General features: G+C 35.2%; 1 protein-coding gene across 4 annotated transcripts in view; it reads left to right on the top strand.

Annotated features, from left to right (window-relative positions):
- LOC138714729 (uncharacterized) overlaps positions 1-27,575 on the top strand; it is a 153,306-nt gene that overhangs the window by 49,862 nt on the left and 75,869 nt on the right. For 3 of the 4 annotated variants that reach the window (XM_069846822.1, XM_069846821.1, XM_069846823.1), the window contains one exon: positions 13,053-13,076. The exons of the other annotated variant lie outside the window; for it this stretch is intronic. In XM_069846822.1, coding sequence (XP_069702923.1) covers positions 13,053-13,076 — 24 coding nt within the window. The remainder of the gene's footprint in view (positions 1-13,052; positions 13,077-27,575) is intronic. 4 annotated transcript variants of the gene reach the window in all.

Below are 27,575 nucleotides of genomic sequence, written 5' to 3' on the forward strand. Positions count from 1 at the left end.
ACTATTACACGATTAGAAGAAAATATATAAAGAGTAGAAGTAACAAAGTACTCTAATATAATAAAATATTAATTGGCTTACGAAAATACAACTGTCTTCTTTTAGTAGGTTATTTTACTACGCTTTATCAACAACTTAGGTTATTTAGCGTCTGAATAAGATGAAGGTGATTAATGCCAGTGAAATGAGTCCGGGGTCCAACACCGAAAGTTATCCATCATTTGCTCATATTGGGTTGAGGGAATACCCCGGAAAAAACCTCAACCAGGTAACTTGCCCCGACCGGGAATCGAACCCGGGCCACCTGGTTTCGCGGCCAGACGCGCTGACCGTTACTCCACAGATGTAGACCCACAACTGTCTTCAAATGTATTATTGTACCATCTCAACATTACGCTAGATGGCAGTAGTGCTTTATGATGATGTTTTCTTGTTATCAGTCGTGTCAACTATGGAACTCACATTGAACTCTGTGGACTGTTACTAGTCAAGAAGGCTTTGTTGATTCAGTTTCATTTTTATTAAAACATTTGCATTCCATTCCAATCATCCGGATCCCAGTAATCAACATCACTTGACAGATGATTTTCAATAAATCTTAGTATTAAACAATCTCTGATACGTGACTATCCATAGTATCATATAGCAGAAGCTATAATATAACCTAAATAATATAAACAAGTGTTAGAAAAGTTTTAATTAGAGACGATGAAATAAACAAGAAACGTTTTAATTAACGATGATGAAATAAAAAATAAACATGAATCATTTGAAAAGGAACAATTATTGAAAGTACAATTTTCAAATTTGAATGTTTTAGTAGTTGGTGGTTCAGTTGATGTGTGCGTAAAAGAAGTGAACTCGTTGATATACATGGTGTATTACTCAACTTATTCAGGATTTCGGAATGGTGCTCTTCATTTATTTGTAAATAGGGTTTTAGGGAAGATGCATAACTATGACTAGTGATCTTTATTAATTCTTATTCTTGAATGCCAATGCGAGTCATATTTGAAAGTGCTGTGCATCGACTGGAGTGGTTTGTAATTTTCTGTTTTCTTTTTATTTACAAATGCTAGGGTAGTGATAAAAATAAATTCTAGGGAAGCGATTAAATTAAACAAATGCTAGGGACGCGATAAAATTGTGCGATAAGCAGCCATGATTGGTTGAAAGGCGTCCTTTCGTACCGTTTTATTGGTCAAAAGTAGTGTGACGTAGTAAAAGTGTAATAGTCATCATAATAAATATGGTGCAAATTTTGCAATAACAAACTATGTGTTGGTCTGTTATCGCAGAATACAAAGTGAGGAAAAGCAAGTGAGCACGAACTGAAACTCAATATTGAGAGTGAAAAATAAGAGACCATGTGTTCAGATATTTTTTCAAAGAGTTTCAAAATCTGCCTGCATGCATATAACACCAAAATCTCATTTTTTCCAAAATTGCTGGATGATCTGTTGTTATGTAACTCCGTCCAGCTAGCGTAAGTCTAATAATAATAATAATAATAATAATAATAATAATAATAATAATAATAATAATAATAATAATAATATGCATTTTAGTGCCAGTGAAAATAGATTATTGTCGAAGAAGGCCGTATCTCGATATAGTACTTAACAATCGTGTTTTACATGTGAATGGTGATCCGATCGCTCGTGGCGTCTGATGTGGACAATATGGCGCGATAAATCCATTCATTATAGTAACAGCAGGTGAAGACCACGAGTCGTGCAGACCTAACGTTCCGGGAGACTTACCTATGTCAGTCTATTGTAGACTGAGAAAAACATTATATAAACATACAGAGCTTTCATTTCAAAACTTTCCAGTTTAAATAAATACTAATTATTTAATTAGATTCAATTTAAACAAAAAAAAAACATGACAATTTAAATATTGAGAGGGAAGTGTGAAACCAGGCTCAATTGCATTTTAGATTTCACCCCCTACCCTCAGTCACCCCACGTTGAAATTTCAAATAGCATATTTTTATACTTAAATATGAAAGAGCATTCAACTGTTTATACACCTCATTTGTTTCGCATCTTTTGCTTTCTATTGTCGCCTGGAAAACTGTATTTTTGTTATTATGAGTCGATTGCAGGATGAAAAAACAGCTTATTTTGTGTAATTTCCTAAATTTAATCAATATGGATTATTTATGTTCTCTCTTGAAGGGTATACTTACTTACTGGCTTTTAAGGAACCCGTAGGTTCATTGCCGCCCTCACATAAGCCCGCCATTGGTCCCTATCCTGAGCAAGATTAATCCAGTCTCTACCATCATATCCTACCTCCCTCAAATCCATTTTAATATTATCTTCCCATCTACGTCTCGGCCTCCCCAAAGGTCTTTTTCCCTCCGGCCTCCCAACTAACACTCTATATGCATTTCTGGATTCGCCCATACGTGCTACATGTCCTGCCCATCTCAAACGTCTGGATTTTATGTTCCTAATTATGTCAGGTGAAGTATACAATGCGTGCAGCTCTGCGTTGTGTAACTTTCTCCATTCTCCTGTAACTTCATCCCTCTTAGCCCCAAATATTTTCCTAAGAACCTTATTCTCAAACACCCTTAATCTCTGTTCCTCTCTCAAAGTGAGAGTCCAAGTTTCACAACCATACAGAACAACTGGTAATATAACTGTTTTATAAATTCTAACTTTGACTTTTTGACAGAAGACTAGATGACAAAAGCTTCTGAACCGAATAATAACAGGCATTTCCCATATTTATTCTGCGTTTAATTTCCTCCCGAGTGTCATTTAGATTTGTTACTGTTGCTCCAAGATATTTGAATTTTTCCACCTCTTCGAAGGATAAATCTCCAATTTTTATACATTTATACATATTTATTAAAATAATTTAATACACAAATACAATTATTACATGAAATGCTCAATAAGTTTTTGTGGCTTTATTCTCTTCAGCTCTAATCAACAATAACAACAATCCAGGTTGCCAGGCGACGACAGAAAATAAAAGATGTGAAAACAAATGAATGAGATGTATAAACAATTGAATGCTCTTTCATATTTAAGAATAAAAAAAATAGGGGTGTCATTTGAAATTTCAAAGTGGGGGAGGCTGGGGGTTAGGGATGAAAACTAAAATGTAATTAAGGCTGTTTTCAGACTTCCTCTTCAATATCTAAATTGCCTTGTTTTTTGTTTAAACTTAATTCAATTTAAATAATTAGTTATTTAGACTGGGAAGTTTTGAAAAGAAAGCCCTGTATAATATAGGTTAAGAGTGAAACTCGATTGCGATATTAAAAATCAGAGTGCTGCATTGGAGTTAAATCGCTCGCTTGAACTCGGTCGAATGTCGCACGCTCGAGTGAGATAAGATCGGTCGTGATACGCTCGTAATAAATAGATGCACAGTACAAGGTCATCTCACCGACATGTCTTAGCTTGTATGGAAGGCGACAGATAAGATACACATATGTTTTGTTCACACGGTAAAAATAAGGCTTTATTTTCTGCGTTTATGACAAACGTCTAATGGAACGTACCAAAATAGTAACATGAAGTTATAAATAAGATAGTATGAAAAACTTCGATATACAGTTATTATTCCTAGTTAATAATTATTCAATATTTGATTTACCACATATATAATATGGTTTTTATTTATTTTAGTAGGTTATTTTACGACGCTTTATCAACAGCTTAGGTTATTTAGCGTCTGAATGAGATGAAGGTGATAATACCGGTGAAATGAATCCGGGGTCCAACACCGAAAGTTACCCAGCATTTGCTCATATTGGGTTGAGGGAAAACCCCGGAAAAAACCTCAACCAGGTAACTTGCCCCGACCAGGAATCGAACCCGGGCCACCTGGTTTCGCGGCCAGACGCGCTGACCGCTACTCCACAGGTGTGGACTATATAATATGGTAGATCCATACACAGTGTTCCGCCTATATACTGCGACAATGTAGAAACTTTTTACAAAATATTATTGATATGGCAGTAGATTAATAACAATATTAGTACAGAGATAACGTCACAGAAAATATAATAAAACGAATAATCATGATGCACAACTGTTATAGACGCAAAGATTGATACACTGATTATTAGAGATTATTATTATTATTATTATTATTATTATTATTATTATTAATACTAGAAAACTTGATACATTTCTTGCATTATCGTGATTGTGTTCTCCGTTTATAATAATTACATTTACATCCAATAACATCTATCAGATATGGCAAAAACAAAATCACTCCTGTGTGGGGGTGGGGGGGGACACATTTACCTACAACATTTATATTACATTTTAAAGCAAGTTTTGTAGTTGTACTATGGACAGGTTAGTTAAACACTGCAAAGTTTTGAAATGATGAACATCTATGATGTTACTACACAGTTCATCACTGTAAAAAGAACGAATGTCTAACGCTCGGCTTATACCGTTCGAGGAATTATCGCTCGCGACAATTTGTGCGCTACCTATCGGATTATGCTATGAAGTACTTGGCGCTCGTGCGAAAACGTCCGATGCAGACCTCTGTTAAAAATCCTTGATAGGTAGAGACGGATTGAGTAGAACTTCGCTATACTATTATAGGAAATTTCTCTATTAGCGACCTTACCAACATGTGGAACGTAAAACGCGCGTGTTTACGCAGAGCATACCTGTCAACAAAGAATACGTGCAGCTTTCTTGGTGGACAGAAAAAAAGAACTTCCGCGTGGTAGTATAGCGGAGTTTTCTTCATCCTGTAGAATAATACGAGAATGAGAGTCAGAGATCAGTAAATAAGTCTACATCCCCCTAGCAACAGATAGAATCTGGACACGGAATAGCGCAATATTATTCTTTCTTTTAAATTGTCGCCCGCTGATCTGACAGTGAAATAATTGCAGAAGACCTAACAGTCTGAGTCTGCCATACAAATCCTGTGATCTTCATGGCATGCAATATTGCCAGATCATTCGTGAATATGCAGTCTCGAACTTCGAGCTTAGTCTATTTCCGCCTGAGTTAGCATCAAAGAGAAAAATATCAATGTAGAAGGCAGCTGTTCTCTGTACAACAGGATTTCATAAGCTGAACGTTGTATAATGGAAAACGTACATATCTGATGCAACACCTGTTTGTTCATGTTATAAACGAGTGGTCTAATACTGAAGACTTCAAATAAAACGATGGCACACGCCTCACAAGGGACGCTAGGCATCACGATATTGTCACAGCACAACTACAGCGTATATAATTATCAGTGGCGTAGCGTCGATGTAAGCTAAAAAGCTCAGCTTCCCCAGTTAATAATAATTTCATAACAAACCCGCAGTTCATGAACAAAATTATTTATTAATTTTAATACAATTTATATTTACGCGTTAAATATTGTGATGCGGCAGCTCAGGATGATTTATGATGCAGCAGTAAACATGAAGCCTGCACACACCAGCTGCCAATCCCCTCATTCTTCTGTTTAATCCACCCCGCAGATTTTTCATCTCTTTCTTTCAAAACTACCCTGGTCGCGAGGCTCGCAAGAAGCTAGCTTTAACATTGAAAATAATTTAGTTTCAGAGTTATCCCTTTCGTGAGTTGTGTTCAGTTGAAGTGTTAGTGTGCACTGTGGCTGATATAATAAATAAGAAGTGAAATAACTGTTGCTGACACTAATTTACTTGCATTTTAGGACTATTCCATTATCAAGACTGACTTATGAACAAAAGTGTGATTTAAAAAAGAAACGACCGACTCCCTTGCTATCAATGAAGGACACAACCAAGACAGACGCATACTTATGTAATTACTAATACTGTATTTATTGACCGTTAATATTGTGCTTTCTCTAAATATGACAGAGAGTGAGCTAATGTTATACGTATACGTGTCTATTTGTTAGAGATATGTGTAAACCGTGAAATCATATTTTACTACGTACCATTCGAGGTGATGCCTTATTAGTGTTACTTACGAGGTTCCAGCCAGTCTTCGGACTGCTGACTTGACATTGACTACTATTTATTTTAAGACTATATTTTTCCATTACGTTATCTCATATGTACATGGAAGACAATTTGAGTTAGCTTCCCCTGCTGAAAATTTCTTGCTACGCCACTGATAATTATAGACTGGTATTAGTTGTTTTTTCGATAAATTTGCATAAAAATGAAATCTATGTTTATGCGCAATACTTGACAATAGTCTCAAAATATGTTGCGTAAGGTACACAATCGCTTTATAGAAGGAATAGAAGATTTCAAGGAAATCATGGTGACCACAAGAATCGAACATCAGCACCTGCAGGAATTCGAACCCAAAGCCGCAACGACTTTTTGTATACATATCACGGAATCTGTATGTTCGCCAGACAACAGTTTTGGGTTTCAATAGATTCTGAGACTCGAAGGCAAGGAAGGTTAACATGACATTGAATTCAGAGACTTATTAAAGTGAAAAACGAGTTCTTTCTTCTAAATTAAACCTTACAATTTATTTTTTTTTACCAACAGTAATCCCACTAGAGGTTTTGATTTATCTAGAGAAAATCAAAACTCAAGTGGGATTTAATTAACTATTACACGATTGGAAGAAAGTATATAAAGATTAGAAGAAATAAAGTACTCTAATACAATAAAATATTAAGTGACTTAGTGAAATTCTATTTCACTAACGTTAGCTTCACGAAAACATTTGAACGGAGTCGCCATTTTCAGTTGACTTTCTATGCTATAAACAAATGACGATAGCAAAGCATGTTTTACAGTACCCTCTTTCTTATCTTCTCATATAGTACCGTAAAGAATTTGCAGTTTGAAATGTTGGCAAACAAAGAAACAAATGGTAAGGAGGTAATAAAAACAGAAGAAAGTATATAAAGATTAGAAGAAGTAAAGTAATCTAATACAATAAAATAGATATTAATTGACTTACTAAAATTCTATTTCATTAATATTACCTTCACCAAAATGTTTGAACGGAGCCGCCATTTTCAGTCAACTATCTATTTTTATTTTTTATTTATTGGGATATTTTACGATGCTGTATCAACATCTAGGTTATTTAGCGTCTGAATGAAATGAAGGTGAAATGAGTCCAGGGTCCAGCACCGAAAGTTACCCAGCATTTGCTTGTATTGGGTTGAGGGAAAACCCCGGAAAAAACCTCAACCAGGTAACTTGTCCCGACCGGGATTCGAACCCGGGCCATCTGGTTTCGCGGCCAGACGCGCTGACAGTAACTCCACAAGCGTGGACTCAACTATCTATGCGGGAAACAAATTACGATCGCAAAACATATTTTATAGTACCGTAAAGAATTTGCAGTTCGAAATGTGGTGCAAACAAAGAAACAAATGCTAGGGTAGTGATAAAAACAAACAAATGCTAGGGAAGCGATAAAATTAAACAAATGCTAGGGAAGCGATAAAATTGTGCTATAAGCAGCCATAATTGGTTGGAAGACGTCCTTTCGTACTGTTTTACTGGAAAAAAGTAGTATGGCGTAGTAAAAGTGTAATAGTCATTATAAATTTCATTATGTTATACATTTTGCATAACAGAAAGTTTGTTACATTATGAAAACCTGTTCAAACGACATTAAGGGCTTTCAATTTCTAACTTTGCGTATTCCAATCATGTGGTCTAATGGAAGTTTAAACTTTTCGAAAATTGTCATCAGTTTATGAGAAATAGGTAATAGATCGAATCACTCAAATAAACATTAACCCAACTTCAAACATTTCACTGGGAGTCATTCCCAAGATAAAGTTCACAAACTGCACAATCAACAACATATATTTAAAAGTCGGCCTGGGTATCGTAGTCAGTATAGCGCTGGCCTTTTATGCTCGAGGTCAATGATATTTGAGTGTGCTTAAATGCGACAGGCTCATGTCAGTGGATTTACTGGCAAGTAAAAGAACTTCTGCGGGACAAAATTTCGACACACCGGCTACGCTGATATAACCTCGGCAGTTGCGAGCGTCGTTAAATAAACAATAATTTAAATTTACATTTATATTTAAAATAAACTAAATTCTGTTCATGTTAATTTTAATATTCTAATCAATTGAGTTCATTTCCTGTGTTTTAACGTGTGCTGCGTTGAGGTTAATATCTACAAATCAAAGCCCTGCAAAAAATAAATAAATACAGCGTACTCGCCTGCCATCTGCTGCTCTACTCGGGAACACGGTGAAAAGACACTCACACTCATGCCATCTGTTGCAATAGTCGAGAACACGCTGAAAATACACGCATGTTCACCATTTCGTTACCGCTAAAATAACAAGGTAAGATATTTGTAAAAACTCAAAACTTAGACATTTAATTATACTTACTTACTTACTGGCTTTTAAGGAACCCGGAGGTTCATTGCCGCCCTCACATAAGCCCGCCATTGGTCCCTATCCTGAGCGAGATCAATCCATTCTCTATCATCACATCCCACCTCCCTCAAATCCATTTTAATAGGTCCTCCCATCTACTTCTCGGCCTCTCTAAAAGTCTTTTTCCCTCCGGCCTTCCAACTAACACTCTATATGCATTTCTGGATTCGCCCATACGTGCTACATGCCAGACATTTAATTATGGTCGAATAAAAACAGTCGTAAGCATCTTACCTAAATTAATGGTAATTAAGACGCCCGTATGAAAATTATGTCACTCGCTTACGCTCATTTCATAAACATAATCGCATCTGAATTGACTACCATTATAGGCTCGTTGCATAAGATATTATTAGTAAGTTGTCCCAAATCTCTTAATAACATTAAATTTAATTACATTAACCTAAGCAGCAAATTCAATCGACTTGAAAAACAGAATCTACAAGTTTTATATGAAGAAATGGTTGATTTCTTTAGTAGGTTATTTTACGACGCTTTATCAACATCTCAGGTTATTTAGCGTCTGAATGAGATGAAGGTGATAATGCCGGTGAAATGAGTCCGGGGTCCAGCACCGAAAGTTACTCAGCATTTGCTCATATTGGGTTGAGAGAAAAACCCCGGAAAAAACCTCAATCAGGTAACTTGTCCCGACCGGGAATCGAACCCGGGCCACCTGGTTTCGCGGCCAGGAAATGGTTGATATAAGGCCTTAATTAATTAATTAATTAATTAATTCATAGTTTTCTTACAGAGGACAGGTCCTTCGCTGCAAACTCAGTATTATCCAATCTTTTACATTTTCTGCCTTCCTCTTAGTCTCCGCATATAATTAATGTATCTTAATGTTGTCTATAATCTGATGTCTTCTTCTACCCCGAATATTTCTCCCGTTCACCATTTCCTGCAGTGCACCCTTCAGAGGCAGTTTCTTCTCAGCCAGTGACTCAACCAATTCTTTTCTCTTCCTGATCAGTTTCAGCTTTATTCTTTCTTCACCCACTCTTTCCAACACAGCTTCATTTCTTATTCTGTCTGTCCATTTCACACGCTCCATTCTTCTCCATATCCATAATACACCGTGACCCGCTTAGAGGGATCGAGAAATAAGTGATAATTTCAAGTTTAAATAATGGTTTATTAACATAATTTCTTACATAACTTGATGCAAAAACTCTCCGAGTTTCGGAGAATGATGAATGAAACTCAATGTGTGTGCCTTGAGTTACCCTGTGGTATTCAACCTCCCGCCAAGTGTTCTGTGGAATTTGTGGAATCACTAGCGCAGCGTACAGTTTTTTAGGCAAGTCAAATGCCAGTAATGTCTGTTAAATCTGAAACTATCCTACTTACCTATATGAAAATGGGTCTATTTCAGCCGTGGCGAAAATGTAATCGTGCGCCGTGCCACTGTGTAACCTGCAAAGTGCATAGCACCTACGGAGGGGGCGAACACCCGAAGGGGAAGTGAAGCAACTGTCTGACTTATTAACGGATTTTCATTTTCCTTACGTCAAGCACTTAAATATAATTTTATACAGTGCAAGGCTACAAACTAATGTTTAGTACGTGTAACGAAGAAAGAAATGAACAATAAATGAACAATATCACAACCTAAAATTAACTGTCTTCAGAATGTCTCCGCGACAAAGTTTCAAAATAAGGAATTGTGTCACTTACTGCCAATCGTAGTTGATGACGAAGATATTTGTCTGTTAATCGTGATCTAAATTTGGTTTTTAATATTTTAATTGTTGAAAATAATTTGTCACAAACGTAAGTTGTAGCGAACATGGCTTCAACAGAGCAAGCGAAAGAACGAAGCTTCGGATATTTATTTTTTAACAAAGATTTGAAAGTTCAACATTTGTCAAGTCCTTATATCTAGCTTTCCTTTAACATCACATTGTAAATCAGTGAGTGTAAATTGAAAAACTAACCGCATTATTCGTACATCTCCTGAAAAAGAGTTGACGTACAGAGATGATGATGATGATGATGATGATGATGATGATGATAACAATACTTAACCTTTTAATGTTTGATCAATAACATGTAGGCCTAGTATAATGCAGTTTTATGTTATACAGCAGTTTTCCTCGTAATACTTGTGAACAAATCATACATTTAATATTCTCATCATATTGGTAGCAAAAAAAAAAATGCGTCCTCCCAGCCTACTTGAAACTTTCGTTTTTGTAGAGGTACATGGTTTCGAGAGAGACATATGCCACTCGCAGGTCAGAGACAAATAGAATTGGAACGGAGTTTGACTCCAGTGAGTGAGAGGGTGGGGATTGGGGAAGGTTAGAAGCAAGAGAAATGCACAGCTATCATTGCGAGCCACAATTTGCTCGTGAGTCGCATTTTCGCCACGGCTGGTCTACTTCATTACGATCGGGCTACTAAACATTTAGCTTCATAATAAAATATCCTACCATTTTTTTTCAGTAATACGTAAGAAACAGAATCTGAATCGTATTGTTCTTTTTTGGTCGTGAAATGTTGGACGCTATCAATGTTCTAGTTCCCCATTTACATACTTGTAATGCACGAGCATTACAATTTCGTAATTTTATACTTTGTATCGCCACAAACCCCGAGAAAACGAGGACAAAAGTGATGACCTAAAAAGAGCATCGGAATGGGTTCTATCTGACCTAACACACGCCATAAATCAATTTTAAAATTTTCCTCTGTCTAATCTATACAAGTTATGTATTTTTTGTGTGAATGAGTGTAGTTAACAAGATCAGCGTTTCTTTTTTATTCCTCGTCCACAATTTCCTTAGATCGAGGGTAACTTCTGAAATATTGGCCTTACTCGCCGAGAAACAGATTTTCTTTTAAATAAATGAAGTATTTTTTAGCCATTAACAGGTAACACCCGCATTTCAATCTATTGCAAGCAAGATAAGGTTTTTTTTCCATTTAACATACACAGAATTACCAGTATTATGCAATGAAGATTACGTTATTCTACAAAGCAGACCTTTAATTTCAACGTTATTGAATTCTCTTTTGTGGAAAACTATAAAACAGAGTTCTCTATATAGTCTACACTTATAAAGTCCCAAAATTCGCGCACATAGTGAGAATCCTGAACGAAAAAGTAAACAAAAATGTCAGTGACAAAATTTCGTCCGAAGAAATTTTAGTTGAACAATTGGGCAACACTGCACAACACACTGTTTATCATTGTAACCAACAAGCCATAAAATGCGAGCAATCGATAAACGATAATCTTTTACGACATTTTGAAGTAATACAATATAACGCAGAAATAATTCCCACATTACAGAAAGATAATTGAAACAAAATTTTACAATAAATATACGAGTAATCGATAAACGATAATTTGTTACGACATTTTGAAGTAATACAATATAACGCAGAAATAATTCCCACATTACAGAAAGATAATTGAAACAAAATTTTACAATAAAAATACGAGTAATCGATAAACGATAATTTGTTACGACATTTTGAAGTAATACAATATAACGCAGAAATAATTCCCACATTACAGAAAGATAATTGAAACAAAATTTTGCAATAAATATACGAGTAATCGATAAACGATAATCTTTTACGACATTTTGAAGTAATACAATGTAACGCAGAAATAATTCCCACATTACCGAAAGATAATTGAAACAAAATTTTACAATAAAAATACGAGTAATCGATAAACGATAATTTGTTACGACATTTTGAAGTAATACAATATAACGCAGAAATAATTCCCACATTACCGAAAGATAATTGAAACAACATTTTACAATAAAAATACGAGTAATCGATAAACGATAATCTGTTACGACATTTTGAAGTAATACAATATAACGCAGAAATAATTCCTGCATTACAGAAAGATAATTAAAACAAAATTTTACAATAAAAAATAAAACTACGAGGGAGGTGGTCTGAATTAAAAATTCTTAATTTTAAAGAAGCGTGCGGATAGCTCGAGCTATGATCACAGGAGTAACATTTATTTGCAAAATACAGTATTGTAATATTGTACAATTAAAAATTCTTCCGCCAAAATTTTGCATGAACATTTTCATCGCCATTTTCATCCAGGATTTATTCCTATTGTTCTAGAGTATCCAGTTTCTGGATAGACACATATTAAAACACATCCACAACACATCCTCTACATTCAATTGAATTTCAGAACACACATCATTTTCGATACAATCATGAACACATCCCACCACAACAAGAAAACAAAAGATAGCGCTGGAATTCACTAGGATTTATAGGATGATGCAAACAACATCGAAAATAGTCAATCAGGTAACAAAACCAAAAATTTATGTTAACACAGTTAAGTCGATATTTATTTATTCAAATAACTCAACAGTTCATCAGTGATTATATAAGTGATAAAAGAGTGTATTCAAGAATGAACAATCTGTTTAAAACTTCCTCATTCTCCATTGTTGTTTCAGCGCTAAATGATCTGAAGCTGACAGTAGAAACTGATATTCATTGCTTAGGTGCCCAACCACGCAGCATTTAAGCATTATCTCCGAAATGAATTTTAAGATTAAGTAACATACAGTCCCTACTTGGCTATACTATGTTCACCATTGGTAAAATGTGTTTTGGTGTTATGACCAACAGTTCTGCTAATGTAGCGTGTTAATTTATATGATCTTTACTTTTTGCAGCCAAGAATTCGACCACACCGACAGGTAAGACGGCGAACTTTTGAAGTATTGGAGTGCTAGGAATGTTGAATTGATTGTGTTATTTTTGTTGACCTGCACCTCGCCTGCATTTCTGTTATAACGTTCAAGGTCATGCTTCCTACTTTACTATATGTGACGTGCAAAAAAAAAAAAAAACGCGTATGTTAAACGATTTCTTCTTACTAATGACTATCAAGGGAACTTAGCTTTATTTGCATATTCCTCAGTATTGAAAGAAGGTCCATGAAACTGTTTAAAACGGTCGTTAAGACCATAGTAACAAAATGAAACTATAGCAGCAAATCATGACTCTATACCATGATTCTATTTCGGAGGGAAGTAAAATTTAAGCTGCAAATCAGTAGACCTCATAACATTTGAAAATCTCAATATTTTAATACTTATGTCCTGATAATTAATTTTATTGGTAAAAAGATTCTCGTCGTTACAAAAATACATATGTTCAGTTTATAATAAATAGTAATCTTAATTTATACAAAGCAAAGAGAATGCTAAATGGTAACTCACATTAGAATAAAATCATTTCGCAAATTTAACGTTTCATTTATGTTTCCAATCGAACAATAACTGACGTGACAAATTTCTTCAAGTGTGAATTTGCGAAGTCTTCATTCTACAGCTGACAAGCAAACATTCTGATGGGGGCAGATAAAAAAGTTATTTTTTTTTCTTTCACCATGTTAATAATGTCAAAAGATGTGCTTGTACAAATTTTAACCACTCGACCGCAATTACGAGCCGTCCAGAAAGTGGTTTTCCCTGGGGCCGTTTACAGAAAAGAAAATCACAATTGCATGCAATGATTTATTGAAACAGATACGGCAATTGTTGTGCTATTTGCCAACATATCCCCCACTAGAACTGAGACATTTGTCATATTATGGGATAAATTTTTGTACCTTGTGTCGTATAAGTCAGCCGCCTGGGATCGGAACCAGCGTTTGACAGCAGTCTGCACCTCTCTGTCGATCCCATGATATGACAAATGTCTCAATTCCGATGGGGAATATGTTGAAAAATAGCTAAGCAATTATCGTGTCTGTTCCAATAAATTTTTCCAGTGAAATTGTGTTTCATTTCTGTTAACGGCCCCTGACGAAATTATTTTTACGGCCCTAGTAATTGCGATCGAGTGGCCAACATTTGTATAAGCACTCCTTTTGACATTATTAACATGGTGAAAGAAAAAAATAACTTTTTTTATCTGCCTCCATTAGAATGTTTGCTTGTGAGATCATAGTTTTATCAATATGTAAGTTTCTCATAAGAGGGACAGATAAATTATTAAATTTGAACCTACCAATCACTTGTAATTCCAAATAAAATATATTCTGAATATATTGTATTTTAAAATATAAACAGATGACAAAACTTTATTCTTTATTTAGACGAATACATTAATGAATTAATTAATTAATTATGAGTGGAGAATTGTATGAATTCTGCACAAGAGGAATTCAGAAAACCAGACGATAATGCAAGTTAATCACTTCAAGTGTATTGCATATTTGAATGTGAATTTAACTGCGCTTTATATCGAAATTGAAAATAATGATTTGTTACTTCATATTGAGAAAATTAAATTGTATCTTTCTCGAATACATTACTGTGAGGATTGATTTCCGTTTGCAGAGTAACATTCAGTAATATTACACATAACAAAAATTAATAAAAGTGAAAGCCCTGTGTGCTTTAACGACTTTCATTTTCAACTTTGCAATTAAAACAGCTAGCTACAATTTTAATATTTTACATACTTCATTATTAGACCTGAAATTGGATATTATTAATTAAAATTGAGATTTTAATTATTCACTGATAAATAACGGCACAGCTTGGCTAATTACAGAAACGAATGTGGGGCTAAGTAAATAAAAATTCGGACATTTCCTTAAACAGAAAAAACCATTTGCTGAAAATTCCCCGAGGTAAGCATGGCCTTCAAATCGAGATCTGCACGGTAGACGCCATTTTGCCGACGAATGTTATGTCATGTCTGCATTGCACAGATGTGTTGCTTCTCAAGTGTTATTGTTGTGATTCATTTTATATTTTGTGTTTTGAAATGTAGATTGTCCTTGCTTTACTAATGTATCTTTCTTACAGTAATTACTAACGCGAAAATATTCTGTGTTAACCAGCACTCATTTCAGTATCAGCACATTAATTGTATTTGCTTTCGCATTTTGACAGCAACTTTTTCATTGTCAAGTTTTGTTGCATACTATTTGAAGTTCACACTGTGGATGAATTAATCATGTAATTCCCCTCCAGTAATCAACTAACAAATTAATTAATCCTTACAATCGGCCTGGGTAGCGTAGTCGGTATGGCGCTGGCCTTCTGTGCTCGAGGTTGCGGGTTCGATCCTGGCCCAGGTCGATGGCATTTAAGTGTGTTTAAATGCGACAGGCTCATGTCAGTAGATTTACTAGCATGTAAAAGAACTCCTGCGGGACAAAATTCCGGCACACCGGCGACGCTGATATAAGCTCTGCAGTTGCGAGCGTCGTTAAATAAACCCTAATTTAATTTTTTTTAATCCTTACACACCAATCCCTTAGCGTTTTTTAGTAACCTGGACAATGCACTCTACTTCATGACTTCTACAATTCACAAATGGAAGGCATTCGTATTCCCAGAGACGATATATATATATATATATATATATATTCATTATTATTATTATTATTATTATTATTATTATTATTATTATTATTATTTTACTAGGTTATTTGACGACGCTTTATCAACATCTTAGGTTATTTAGCGTCTGAATGATATGAAGGTGATAATGCCAGTGAAATGAGTACGGAGTCCAGCACTTATAGTTATCCAGCATTTGCTCGTAAAGGGTTGAGGGAAAACCTCGGAACAAACCTCAACCAGGTAACTTGCCCCGACCGGGAATCGAAACCAGGCCACCTGGTTTCGCGGCTAGACGCGCTAACCGTTACTCCACACACACACGCATATATATATATATATATATATATATATATATAGTCTGTGTATATGTGTGTATATAATTAAATATATATTTACGCTTGACATTTCAGGCTTTCATGATGATGTAGAAAAAGAATTTTCGGAGTCCAACTGTTGTTGAAACTTTGTATTTTCGATGTTTTTGTACTCAGAAGTACAATCACAAATACAATTCTAGAATTCGGAAAGAAGGATTCAAAGAACGATTCATAAATTTTAACAGTCTACATTACAACTTACTTGTAGTACTTACTCTTCAAACTACAAACTTCGTAAGAGTTCCAATAAACTATTATGCTTCCTTTTCGCCACTTCCCTCTGTGAACTATCTCTATTTGCGGATTACAACAAGAATTTTAATAATGGTGATAGGATATGAAAGAGCAGGAAGTATAAAAAATACGAGATATTACAGAAGTAATACCGATACTTACTTACTTACTTACTGGCTTTTAAGGAACCCGAAGGTTCATTGCCGCCCTCACATAAGCTCGCCATTGGTCCCTATCCTGGGCAAGATTAATCCATTCTCTATCATCATATCCCACCTCCCTCAAATCCATTTTAATATTATCTTCCCATCTACGTCTCGGCCTCCCTAAAGGTCTTCTTCCCTCCGGCCTCCCAACTAACATTCCATATGCATTTCTGGATTCACCCATACGTGCTACATGCAATGCCATCTCAAACGTCTGGATTTAATGTTCCTAATCATGTCAGGTGAAGAATACAATGCATGCAGTTCTGTGTTGTGTAGCTTTCTCCATTCTTCTGTAACTTCATCCCTCTTAGCCCCAAATATTTTCCTAAGCACCTTATTCTCAAACACCCTCGACCTATGTTCCTCTCTCAAAGTGAGAGTCCAAGTTTCACAACCATACAGAACAACCGGTAATAGGCTATAACTTGTTTTATAAATTCTAACTTTCAGATTTTTCGACAGCAGACTGGATGATAAAAGTTTCTCAACCGAATAATAACAGGCATTTCTCATATTTATTCTGTGTTTAATATTCTCCCGAGTATCATTTATATTTGTTACTGTTGCTCCCAGATATTTGAACTTCATCTCTTCAAAGGATAAATTTCCAATTTTTATATTTCCATTTCGTACAATATTCTCGTCACGAGACATAATCATATACTTTGTCTTTCCGGGATTTATTTCCAAACCTATCTCTTTACTTGCTTCCAGTAAAATTCCTGTGTTTTCTCTAATCGTTTGTGGATTTTTTCTTAACATATTCACGTCATCCGCATAGACAAGTAGCTGACGTAACCCGTTCAATTCCAAACCCTCTTTGTTATCCTGGAATTTCCTAATGGCATATTCTAGAGCATAGTTAAAAAGTGATACAGATAGTAACAAAAATAATAAAGACATAAAAATTTAAAAAAAATCACAATATAAGTGGTGACAAGAACGAAGGAACAAAGGAAAACGTGTCATTATTACATATGTAGCCGAAACAGGCTTAAGAACTAAACCACGGCAACATATTCGTATTTTGTGTGTTTCATCTGTTCAGAGAAACTATTATAAAAGTGTAGAGTTGTGATTGAAAGGGTTATAAAAACTCGCTAAAAATGAATGAGACTGTCGCTTAGATCCACAATAAAACCGATGCACCTTAAAGCGAATCAAGAAGAATGCGGAAGATAAGGGAAGTTCAGGTCTATATGGAAACGCGTTGTTTTAATCGAAGTGTGAGCCAATTTACAAGAGCCTCGACTTTTACACCCATGAGAGCAAGTCTGACGGGACGAATTGTTCCATAAATAACTTAATGGCAGTATCTCCGTCTCTATCCCACCCGCCCACTTTACAATGTAACAGGCCCGTTTCACAAGTTCAGAAACCATCAAGACATGACTTACCCTTCTCCACGCCAGTACATGATGTTGTCCTATGCTTCATTTGAAACGCACAGATTTATTCTTTGTTACACTTTCATGAACATATGTAGAGAAAATGTCACGACATATAAGAATGTATAGTCAATGAACAGCTCAGATATAAGCTTTATTTAGAATCACATGGGGAAAACGTATAGTGTGTGGCAAGAACGCATTTATTCCTTCGTTAGCAGCTTACTTACTTACTTACTGGCTTTTAAGGAACCCAGAGGTTCATTGCCACCCTCACATAAGCCCGCCATTGGTCCCTATCCTGAGCAAGATTAATCCATTCTCTATCATCATATCCCACCTCCCTCAAATCCATTTTAATATTATCTTCCCATCTACGTCTCGGCCTCCCTAAAGGTCTTTTTCCCTCCGGCCTCCCAACTAACACTCCATATGCATTTCTGGATTCTCCCATACGTTCTACATGCCCAGCCCATCTCAAACGTCTGGATTTAATGTTCCTAATTATGTCAGGTGAAGAATAGAATGCGTGCAGTTCTGTGTTGTGTAACTTTCTCCATTCTCCTGTAACTTCATCCCTCGTAGCCCCAAATATTTTCCTAAGCACCTTATTCTCAAACACTCTTAACCTATGTTCCTCTCTCAGAGTGAGAGTCCAAGTTTCACAACAATAAAGAACAACCGGTAATATAACAGTTTTATAAATTCTAACTTTCAGATTTTTTGACAGCATACTGGATGATAGAAGCTTCTCAACCGAATAATAACAGGCATTTCCCATATTTATTCTGTGTTTAATATCCTCCCAAATATCATTTATATTTTTTACTGTTGCTCCAAGATATTTGAACTTCTCCACCTCTTCAAAAAACAAATTTCCAATTTTTATATTTCCATTTCGTACAACATTCTCGTCACGAGACATAATCATATACTTTGTCTTTTCGGGATTTACTTCCAAACCTATCTCTTTACTTGCTTCAGTAAAATTCCCGTGTTTCCCCTAATCGTTTGTGGATTTTCTCGTTAGCAGCTAACAGATCAATAAGTTCAAAAGACGCGTTGCAAGAAACTTCTTTATGCCCGGTTTCTGGAAAGACAGTTACCTGTACATACAGAGTTAGATTTAACGCGCTGATATGTTTGAAACGAGTTTCCGAAACAACAGTTATCGTCATCTTTACAGTTATCTGTGCTTCAACTGGTAACTGTGCATCAGCCTATAGTTACCTAGCTGTTAACACTGATTCGAACAAATACCGACATGCGACGCTACTGCATGACCGTTTCGCCAACTATAATAGCTGATATTAAATAATAATATAAACCGGAATTAATTAATTTACTGTATTATCGGTATAATTAAAAAAAATGGCGTTTTATTTACGTAACTTACGGTAAATCTTCTACTTTCTATGACATATTAGGATAATAATGTGTGTTTGTAAAAACAATTTCGAATATCTTAAGCTTAATTTTCGTCATAAACTTCAGATTCTATGTCGTCAGTCAAGGAATATTTTATTCTTGGGTGTTCTACCAATGCCAATGGTATTTCGGTCTCCGAAAAGTGCATTTGAACATGAAAGCATTCATATGGACGAATGTAACATATTTTACAATACCAATATGGCTGCCATAACCACCACAGCTGCCTCTGGTTGCAGGTTTGTAGCAGAAATTACATCTATCCCTCTCTCCACTAGTATTATTTACCTCGATGATCATGCCAAATAACAACAATTATTGTCTTTTTAATCATATTACGATTGAGATGGAAGTGTACATGTATATTATCGTTTATCACACGGTTTCTTAATTAAAAAGCCTTGCTCCTACTAGTACAGAGCTCACTCTTAGGCCTATATTAATACTGAAAACTTCTGCAAATAAAAATAACTATAAATAACTAAAAAAAAAATATCACTAACAAAATACTAGTGGAGCCATCTATGGACAACAAGAGGTACTGAACTTGAAGTTACCTGAACTGTTAGTTACAAGATCTGATAAATCTACATTTAACTTTCGGAAACTCATGAAAGTTATCAGTGCAGTTAAATTGCGTAAGTGCAGTTAAGTAACTGACAGTTAACTGAGGTTTACCAGAAACCGGGCATTAGTGTTATTGGTCCGTTAAAAGATTCACTAACTTAGAGATCTGATTTCCCTCCTATAACAACATTTATTTCTCCGTTAGACAATCTTACGTATATTTTGTATATTGGCGAGTAGTTTATATATTTTGTTTCATCGTAATATTACCTTATGAAGTTCAGGCATGCGATATTTTGTATAATAGGCCTATAACATACACCATACCTATTAAAATAATATTTCATATCGATGGCTAAAAAGTGATGCATCGTATTTGTACATTTGCACGTAAATAAAAAAATACACGTATATTGCATAAACACATGTCCGCCTTCGTGAATCAGTTTCAGGGTGCGAGCTTCCTGACCAGGCGGCCTGGGTTCAATTCTTGGCGTGGTTAATGAAGAAATGTATGTTTATTCCACGATTGTGTCTAGTGCTTGTCATGTGGTTCTCTCAGTAGTGGTCCTTCGTCATGCTAACGACATGTCTAGGGAAGTCCGCGCTCTATACTTATCTAATATAGGTTTAGAAATGTAAATAAAAACCCTGTAGCTAAAAGGGCACAGACGTTCAGATATATAAGTATACACACTTCTCAATAATATTTAGCGATATTATCTAATCATCAAGAATTCAGAATAAGGTAAAATTACAGCATTATAATTATCTTTCAAGGACCGAATACTTTCACTCTTTTTATTCTCATTCATATTTATACGAAGAACATGAACCAATACTAAAAGTTCAACGTTCACTGCATGTTTTTTACTTATGTTGTCTGCACGATACAAGGCATTTTAAGAATTATAGGCTATGGCTAGGTATACTGGTAAATTTATTTATTTTTTTTTTAATTTTAGTAGGTTGTTTTACAACGCTTTATCAACATCTTAGGTTATTTAGCGTCTGAATGAGATGAAGGTGATAATTCCGGTGAAATGAGTCCGAGGTCCAGCATCGATAGTTACCCAGCATTTGCTCATATTGGGTTGAGGGAAAACCCCGGAAAAAACCTCAACCAGATGACTTGCCCCGACCGGGAATCGAAACCGGGCCACTTGGTTTCGCGGTCAGACGCGCTAACAGTTATTCCACATGTGTGGACGTAAATTTAAACTTCACAAAGTTAATATTGGATTAAAACTATTATCCCTTGTGTATCTTCAGGAAAATAACATTTCGTTTTCCTTGAACTGAAGGAACACAGACATTCAGAAAAAGATATATCCAGTCATCAATAATTCAGTTTAAGAGAACACTTAGGTGAGTTTTAAAACTTGTACAATTTTCATCCAAGATTTATGAATTTTAAACTACATAAACATGATTATAATCTGTACAAAATTTGGTGCCATTAGCGCTTCTGAAATTATATTTGTTAAATATATTTTATACTGACGTTACTAAAAAGGCTCCTTGAAAGAAATTTTTTTCAATTATTTTAGTTCTTATTGGTTCAGAAGCTTGAAAATATTCATGGGAATAAAAATTAATTAGCTTTTTAAGCTCGGTCTAAATAGAGAGTCACAATAAATTTTTAAGTGTTTTTTCCTTAATTTTTCATGATTATTTAACCATAGTGTCCCTTTAAGGGAAAATATAACTTCATCATAATCATCTTTCAAGGACTGAGTACTTTCGCTTTCTTCGTTCTCGTTATTCAATTTACATGAAGAACACAAGACATGTTCAAGTACTAGAAAAACGGAACATTTTGCTCTATATTTCAAATATTGTTATACTACCTGTGTCTTGCAGTCCACGTTTTTATAAATTGTTCCTCCTTTAAATTATTTACTCTAAACAACTTCCCGGTCGGTTTCGGTGGTTTTGTGGTTATCACGATACGAGGTTCATGGGTTTAAACCTGGCCGATTGTCAAGGACAATAAAATCCTTATCATGACTCCTGGGAGGGAAGTCAAGTTGGGAAGCTAGTGTCGTAGATTTGGGGCACGTAAAAGAACTCCGTCCATTATAAATCAAATACCATCACACCACCACCACCACCACCACCACCACTACTTATTTTAAAACAGAATTTTTGCCTGACCTTATGTAAGGCTACCTTGCTAGGCTAAAATTCTACTAAATGGATGAAAAACTATTCGTTATATACCTAAGAATGTTTATTCTTCTTCTTCTTCTGCCTGACAAGTGTTAGGCCACAAGGCCTGTTACGGTCTCACATCAAATTTTCACGCCATCTCTTAGCAGGACGACCCACAGATCTTTGGCCATGTGGTACATAATTACAAATTGCCTTTTGGAGTCTACTATTACTCATTCTTTCCAAATGATGTTTCCAATTAGACTGGTATTGAACAATGTAATCTAAAACTGGTTGAGTTTTTAGTTCCTTTAAAATTTCACAATTTCTTTTCAGATCCCATTTAGTATAGCCCGCTGTTCTTCGCATGAATCGCATTTCACAAGCCGTTATTCTGCTTTTGTCTGCTTTCCTCAGTGTCCATTATTCGCTGCCATAGCTGAGCATCGGTCGTGCCAATGTGTTGTAGAGACGTATGCGGGTGTGTTTCTGAACCAAGGATGGTTTCATCACACTATTTGTAATGCCCATAACTCTTGTGTATCTATTAATGTTCTGTGATATGTCCAATTCTTCAAAAATGGAAAGATTGTAACCTAAATATGGGAAACTATTACATCGTTCTAATATTTTATTATCGAGACAAATTTTACTTTGTAATGGGTATTTCCCACAGAATGCCATAATTTTTGTTTTATCTGTTGAAATTTTCACATTGTATGTGCCTGCTACTTGCTGCAAATTATACATTGACCTTTGGAGGTCTTCTGAAAGTGCTAATAATATCAAATCATCTGCAAAGAGAACTGAATCCAATTTAAGGTGTCTGTTAATTTATATATATCCATGACGAGTTTGCTTCCACTCTTTAATTTTACGGTTCATATAAATAATAAAGAGAATGGGTAATAATCCACATCCTTGTCTTACACCAGTATTGATGGGTGTTCAAGATGATAGCTTACCATCTTGTTTAATTGCTATTTTATTTTGGTTATACAGGGACATCATTTTATTTTTTCTTCGACTTTTATTGTACCTGAGTTTTTTAATGTACTTCACTCCCACCCCTTCTACTAACGAAGTTCCAACTGTCCTTCACACAGATCCAAGGTCGCAGTACTGAGTTAGTGAGTATAATACGTTTCAGAAATATGTTCGCGTTTTCCAGTGACGAAAACTTCCAATATTGAATCATATTTTCGCACAGGCACTGTCGTCCGTTTCCCTACGTCGCATCCCGATTTCCCCCACCTGCTTCTGCTCGCTCCACTGTAAAGACTAGCGGCTGGGCTTTCTTAGCTCTTTTCTGAAAACATTAATTTCTGTTAGGAATCAATCGGACGTCTACGTAATATTATGCAACTGTTTAAAATAACTTAAATAAAAGGGCCTCCTTAAGTAATTAACTATCACGTGATCCCCCCCCCTTTCCACGATCCTGCGACATAACCAATTGCACGGACAGTAGATGGCATGTCTGAGTAATTTTATCTGTGCGGGTCGGGCAGAAGTGATGACTAAATTTAAAGTACGTAAAGTACTCATTATAGAGTAGGTACAGAATTATTTCAACATGAGTTACTAGTACGAAGGACGAAACTGGTAATTGGAATTAGATGCAATAGTCTATAGTGCGATAATAGGCACAAAAGATCTGAAGCCTGTATCGAGATGAACGGCCGCCATTTTCAAAAATGTGTTTAAATTTCCATATTATGATTATTTTTTCAATTTAACTTCTTTCTATATATTGTACGCTAATGTGCTGTAGACAGTGTAATATACACTGCATAATGAATACGTTTGCATGGATAACTCAGTTCGTGAGTAAAAACACTTATTGTTATCACTGTACTGTATTCTGATTGAACAAAACCTAATGAAAATTATCAAACTCAAAATCGCGATATTTACTACTTTACGTAAATGGATTAACTACTTTTCTCCCCTCTTATACCTAGAGAAGTGATTTGTTTGTATTTTACGCCAGTACCATCGAACTCCAGTCGTGGAAGGAGGTAGCAAACTGTGTTTCCGGGTCTCAATCATTAATCCAAAGGTATAGCCAGGTTAATATTAAAAATGTTAGTAAACATAAAATGATACCCCTGTATATGTTATGAATATTGTGGATAAACTGTTGTGGAACATTGTCGTCTACTAAAATGTGTAATAACCTTGATCTGTCTACTTTATCAAAGGCTTTCTTGAAATCCACAAAAGCCATATGTGTCTCGATATTAAATTCTTTGTGTTTTTATAATAATAGTTTCATTGTAAAATATCCATCTGCGCATGACATTCCTTTACGAAATCCCATTTGTTCCTCTCATCACCGGGTTTTTATTTACATTTCTAAACCTGTATTAGATAAGTATAGAGCGCGGACTTCCTAGACATGTCGTTAGCATGACGAAGGACCACTACTGAGAGAACCACATGGCAAGCACTAGACACAATCGTGGAATAAACATACATTTCTTCATTAACCACGCCAAGAATTGAACCCAGGCCGCCTGGTCGGGAAGCTCGCACCCTAAAACTGATTCACGAAGGCGGACAAGTGTTTGTGCAATATGTGTGTATTTTTTTTATTTACCTGCAAATGTACAAATACGAGGTATCACTTTTTAGCCATCGATATGAAATATTATTTTAATATCGTGTATGTTATAGGCCTATCATACAAAATATCGCATGCCTCAATTTCATACAGGTAATATTACGATGAAACAAAAGTACATTATGCAACGAGCCTATAATGATAGTAATTAAGACGCAAGTATGATTGTTTATGAAACGAGCGCAAGCGAGTTTCATAATTTTCATACGAGCGTCTTAATTACCATTATAGGCAAGTTTCATACGACTTTTTATGCTCGACCATATTTCTAACTCGAAAGTATTGAAAATTAGGTCTTTTTATGGTTATGTGCGACCTGACCTGAATTGTGAGATGTGCGCAGACGCGAAAGTATTGATTTTTTCCGAGGCCGAATGTCATTGACCTTGGCACAGAATAAGAATGAACATTAGTCTGATATAACCTGGAAATTGATTTAGAATTGAAAAACGAGATGACAAATTGAATTTATTTGAATATTATTTACAATTAACGCTAATTATTATAGTAGCAGAACATAACCTTCTGCGACAGTATTGGATTTCCAGCCTCCGTGACTTTTCGCTAATTGTCTGTCGATTGCATATCCGAGAATAATCGATATAACGGTACAATGCTGACTTGTGACTGGCTGAAGACCTGTACCTTAATGAGTAGGTGTACTTTAATGACATGCATTAAAGGACTGCTACCAGGTGTATAATTACTACACTTCGGCATGGTCGAGCATAAAATATATAAACTACTTGTCAATACACAAAATGTACGTAAGATTGTCTAACGGAGGAATAAATGTTGTTATAGGAGGGAAATCAGATCTCTAAGTTAGTGAATCCTTTAACGGACCAATAACACTAATGCCCGGTTTCTGGTAAACCTCAGTTAACTGTCAGTTACTTAACTGCACTTACACAATTTAACTACACTGATAACTTTCATGAGTTTCCGAAAGTTAAATGTAGATTTATCAGATCTTGTAACTAACAGTTCAGGTAACTTCAAGTTCAGTACCTCTTGTTGTCCATAGATGGCTCCACTAGTATTTTGTTAGTGATATTTTTTTTTAGTTATTTATAGTTATTTTTATTTGCAGAAGTTTTCAGTATTAATATAGGCCTAAGAGTGAGCTCTGTACTAGTAGGAGCAAGTCTTTTTAATTAAGAAACCGTGTGATAAACGATAATATACATGTACACTTCCATCTCAATCGTAATATGATTAAAAAGACAATAATTGTTGTTATTTGGCATGATCATCGAGGTAAATAATACTAGTTGAGAGAGGGCTAGATGTAATTTCTGCTACAAAACCTATACCTTTACGAAATCCCATTTGTTTTTTATTATTTATTTATTTATTTATTTATTCTGGTGTAGTTAAGGCCATCAGGCCTTCTCTTCCACAACACCAGGAATACAAATACAATAATAGAAATAAACAGAAAAAAATACACTATAATATACAAAGTAAAGCTACACAAGAAATAAAGAGAGAGAGAAAAAAACACTATAAACAAAGTAAAGCCACACAAAAATATACAGGTTGCAGTCACACAAACTTTAAATGAGTGAGTAAGTATCATAATTAACTACATCCTAACTAATTAACTAACAAGAAACTTGCAATTTTAATCTAGGTTAAAAAAGAAAAAGAAAAAAAACACACATCAATACTTCTAGCAATACCTAAAAAACATTAACTAAGACAAAATTTTCCATTTTAATTTTGAATTGTGATAAAGTCCGGCAGTCCCTGACATCATTAGGTAACGAATTCCAGAGGCGAGGTATTTCTACAGTATAGGAAGATGAGTATAAAGACGTTCTATGATGAGGGATAGAAAGAAGTGCTTGATGTCGGTTTCGAAGAGTTGTAAGAAATTGAAAGCGCGATAACAGATATTTCGGAGTAGAAGTATGCATGATTCTAAACAGAAGAGACAGTTAATGTATTGTTCTTCGTTCCTTCAGACGCACCCATTAAAGTAACTGGAGGGAAGGTGTTATATGGTCAAATTTACGAGTATTGCAGATGAATCGTATGCACACATTATGAACACGTTGTAGTCTCTCAGCTAAGAGTGAACTTACATTAGTTAGCAAGGAATCGCAATAATCAAAATGGGGCATTACAAGCGTCTGAATAAGATTCTTTTTTAGATTAAGTGGTAGAAATTCTTTCATATGAAACAAGGAGTGAAGTTGAGAAAATATTTTTTTGCAAATGTGTGTTACTTGAGTATTCCAATTTAGATCGCTATCCATAAAAATGCCAAGATTTTTAACTGTTTCACTGCATTTAACAATAATCCCATTCAATATTATATGTGGTATAGTACTACTATCAAGAGTGCTTCGTAGACGATTATGTCCCATTACGATTGCTTGCGATTTCTCTGGATTTAACCTTAATCCAAATTTGTGTGCCCACAGTGAAATCGAATTCAAGTCTTCGTTTGTTTTGTTTACTGCGTCACTAGTCTCGTCAGGGTGGAAATGCAAATAAATTTGCAAGTCGTCAGCATACATATGGTATTTACAGTGTTTTATCAACAGTAATCTCACTAGACGTTTTGATTTATCTAGAGAAAATCATAACTCGAGTGGGATTTAATTGACTATTACACGATTAGAAGAAAGTATATAAAGATTAGAAGTAACGAAGTACTCCAATACAATAAAATATTAATTGACTTACGAAAATACAACTGTCTTCAAATGTATTATTGTACCATCTCAACATTACAAATATTACGCTAGATGCATGCTAGATGGCAGTAGTGTCTTTATACAGACACTGTAATGATTACTATTCAATAAATCTTAATATTAAACCATCTCTGATACGTG

The sequence above is a fragment of the Periplaneta americana genome, chromosome 15 (genome assembly GCF_040183065.1).
Source record: "Periplaneta americana isolate PAMFEO1 chromosome 15, P.americana_PAMFEO1_priV1, whole genome shotgun sequence".
Lineage (NCBI taxonomy): Eukaryota > Metazoa > Arthropoda > Insecta > Blattodea > Blattidae > Periplaneta > Periplaneta americana.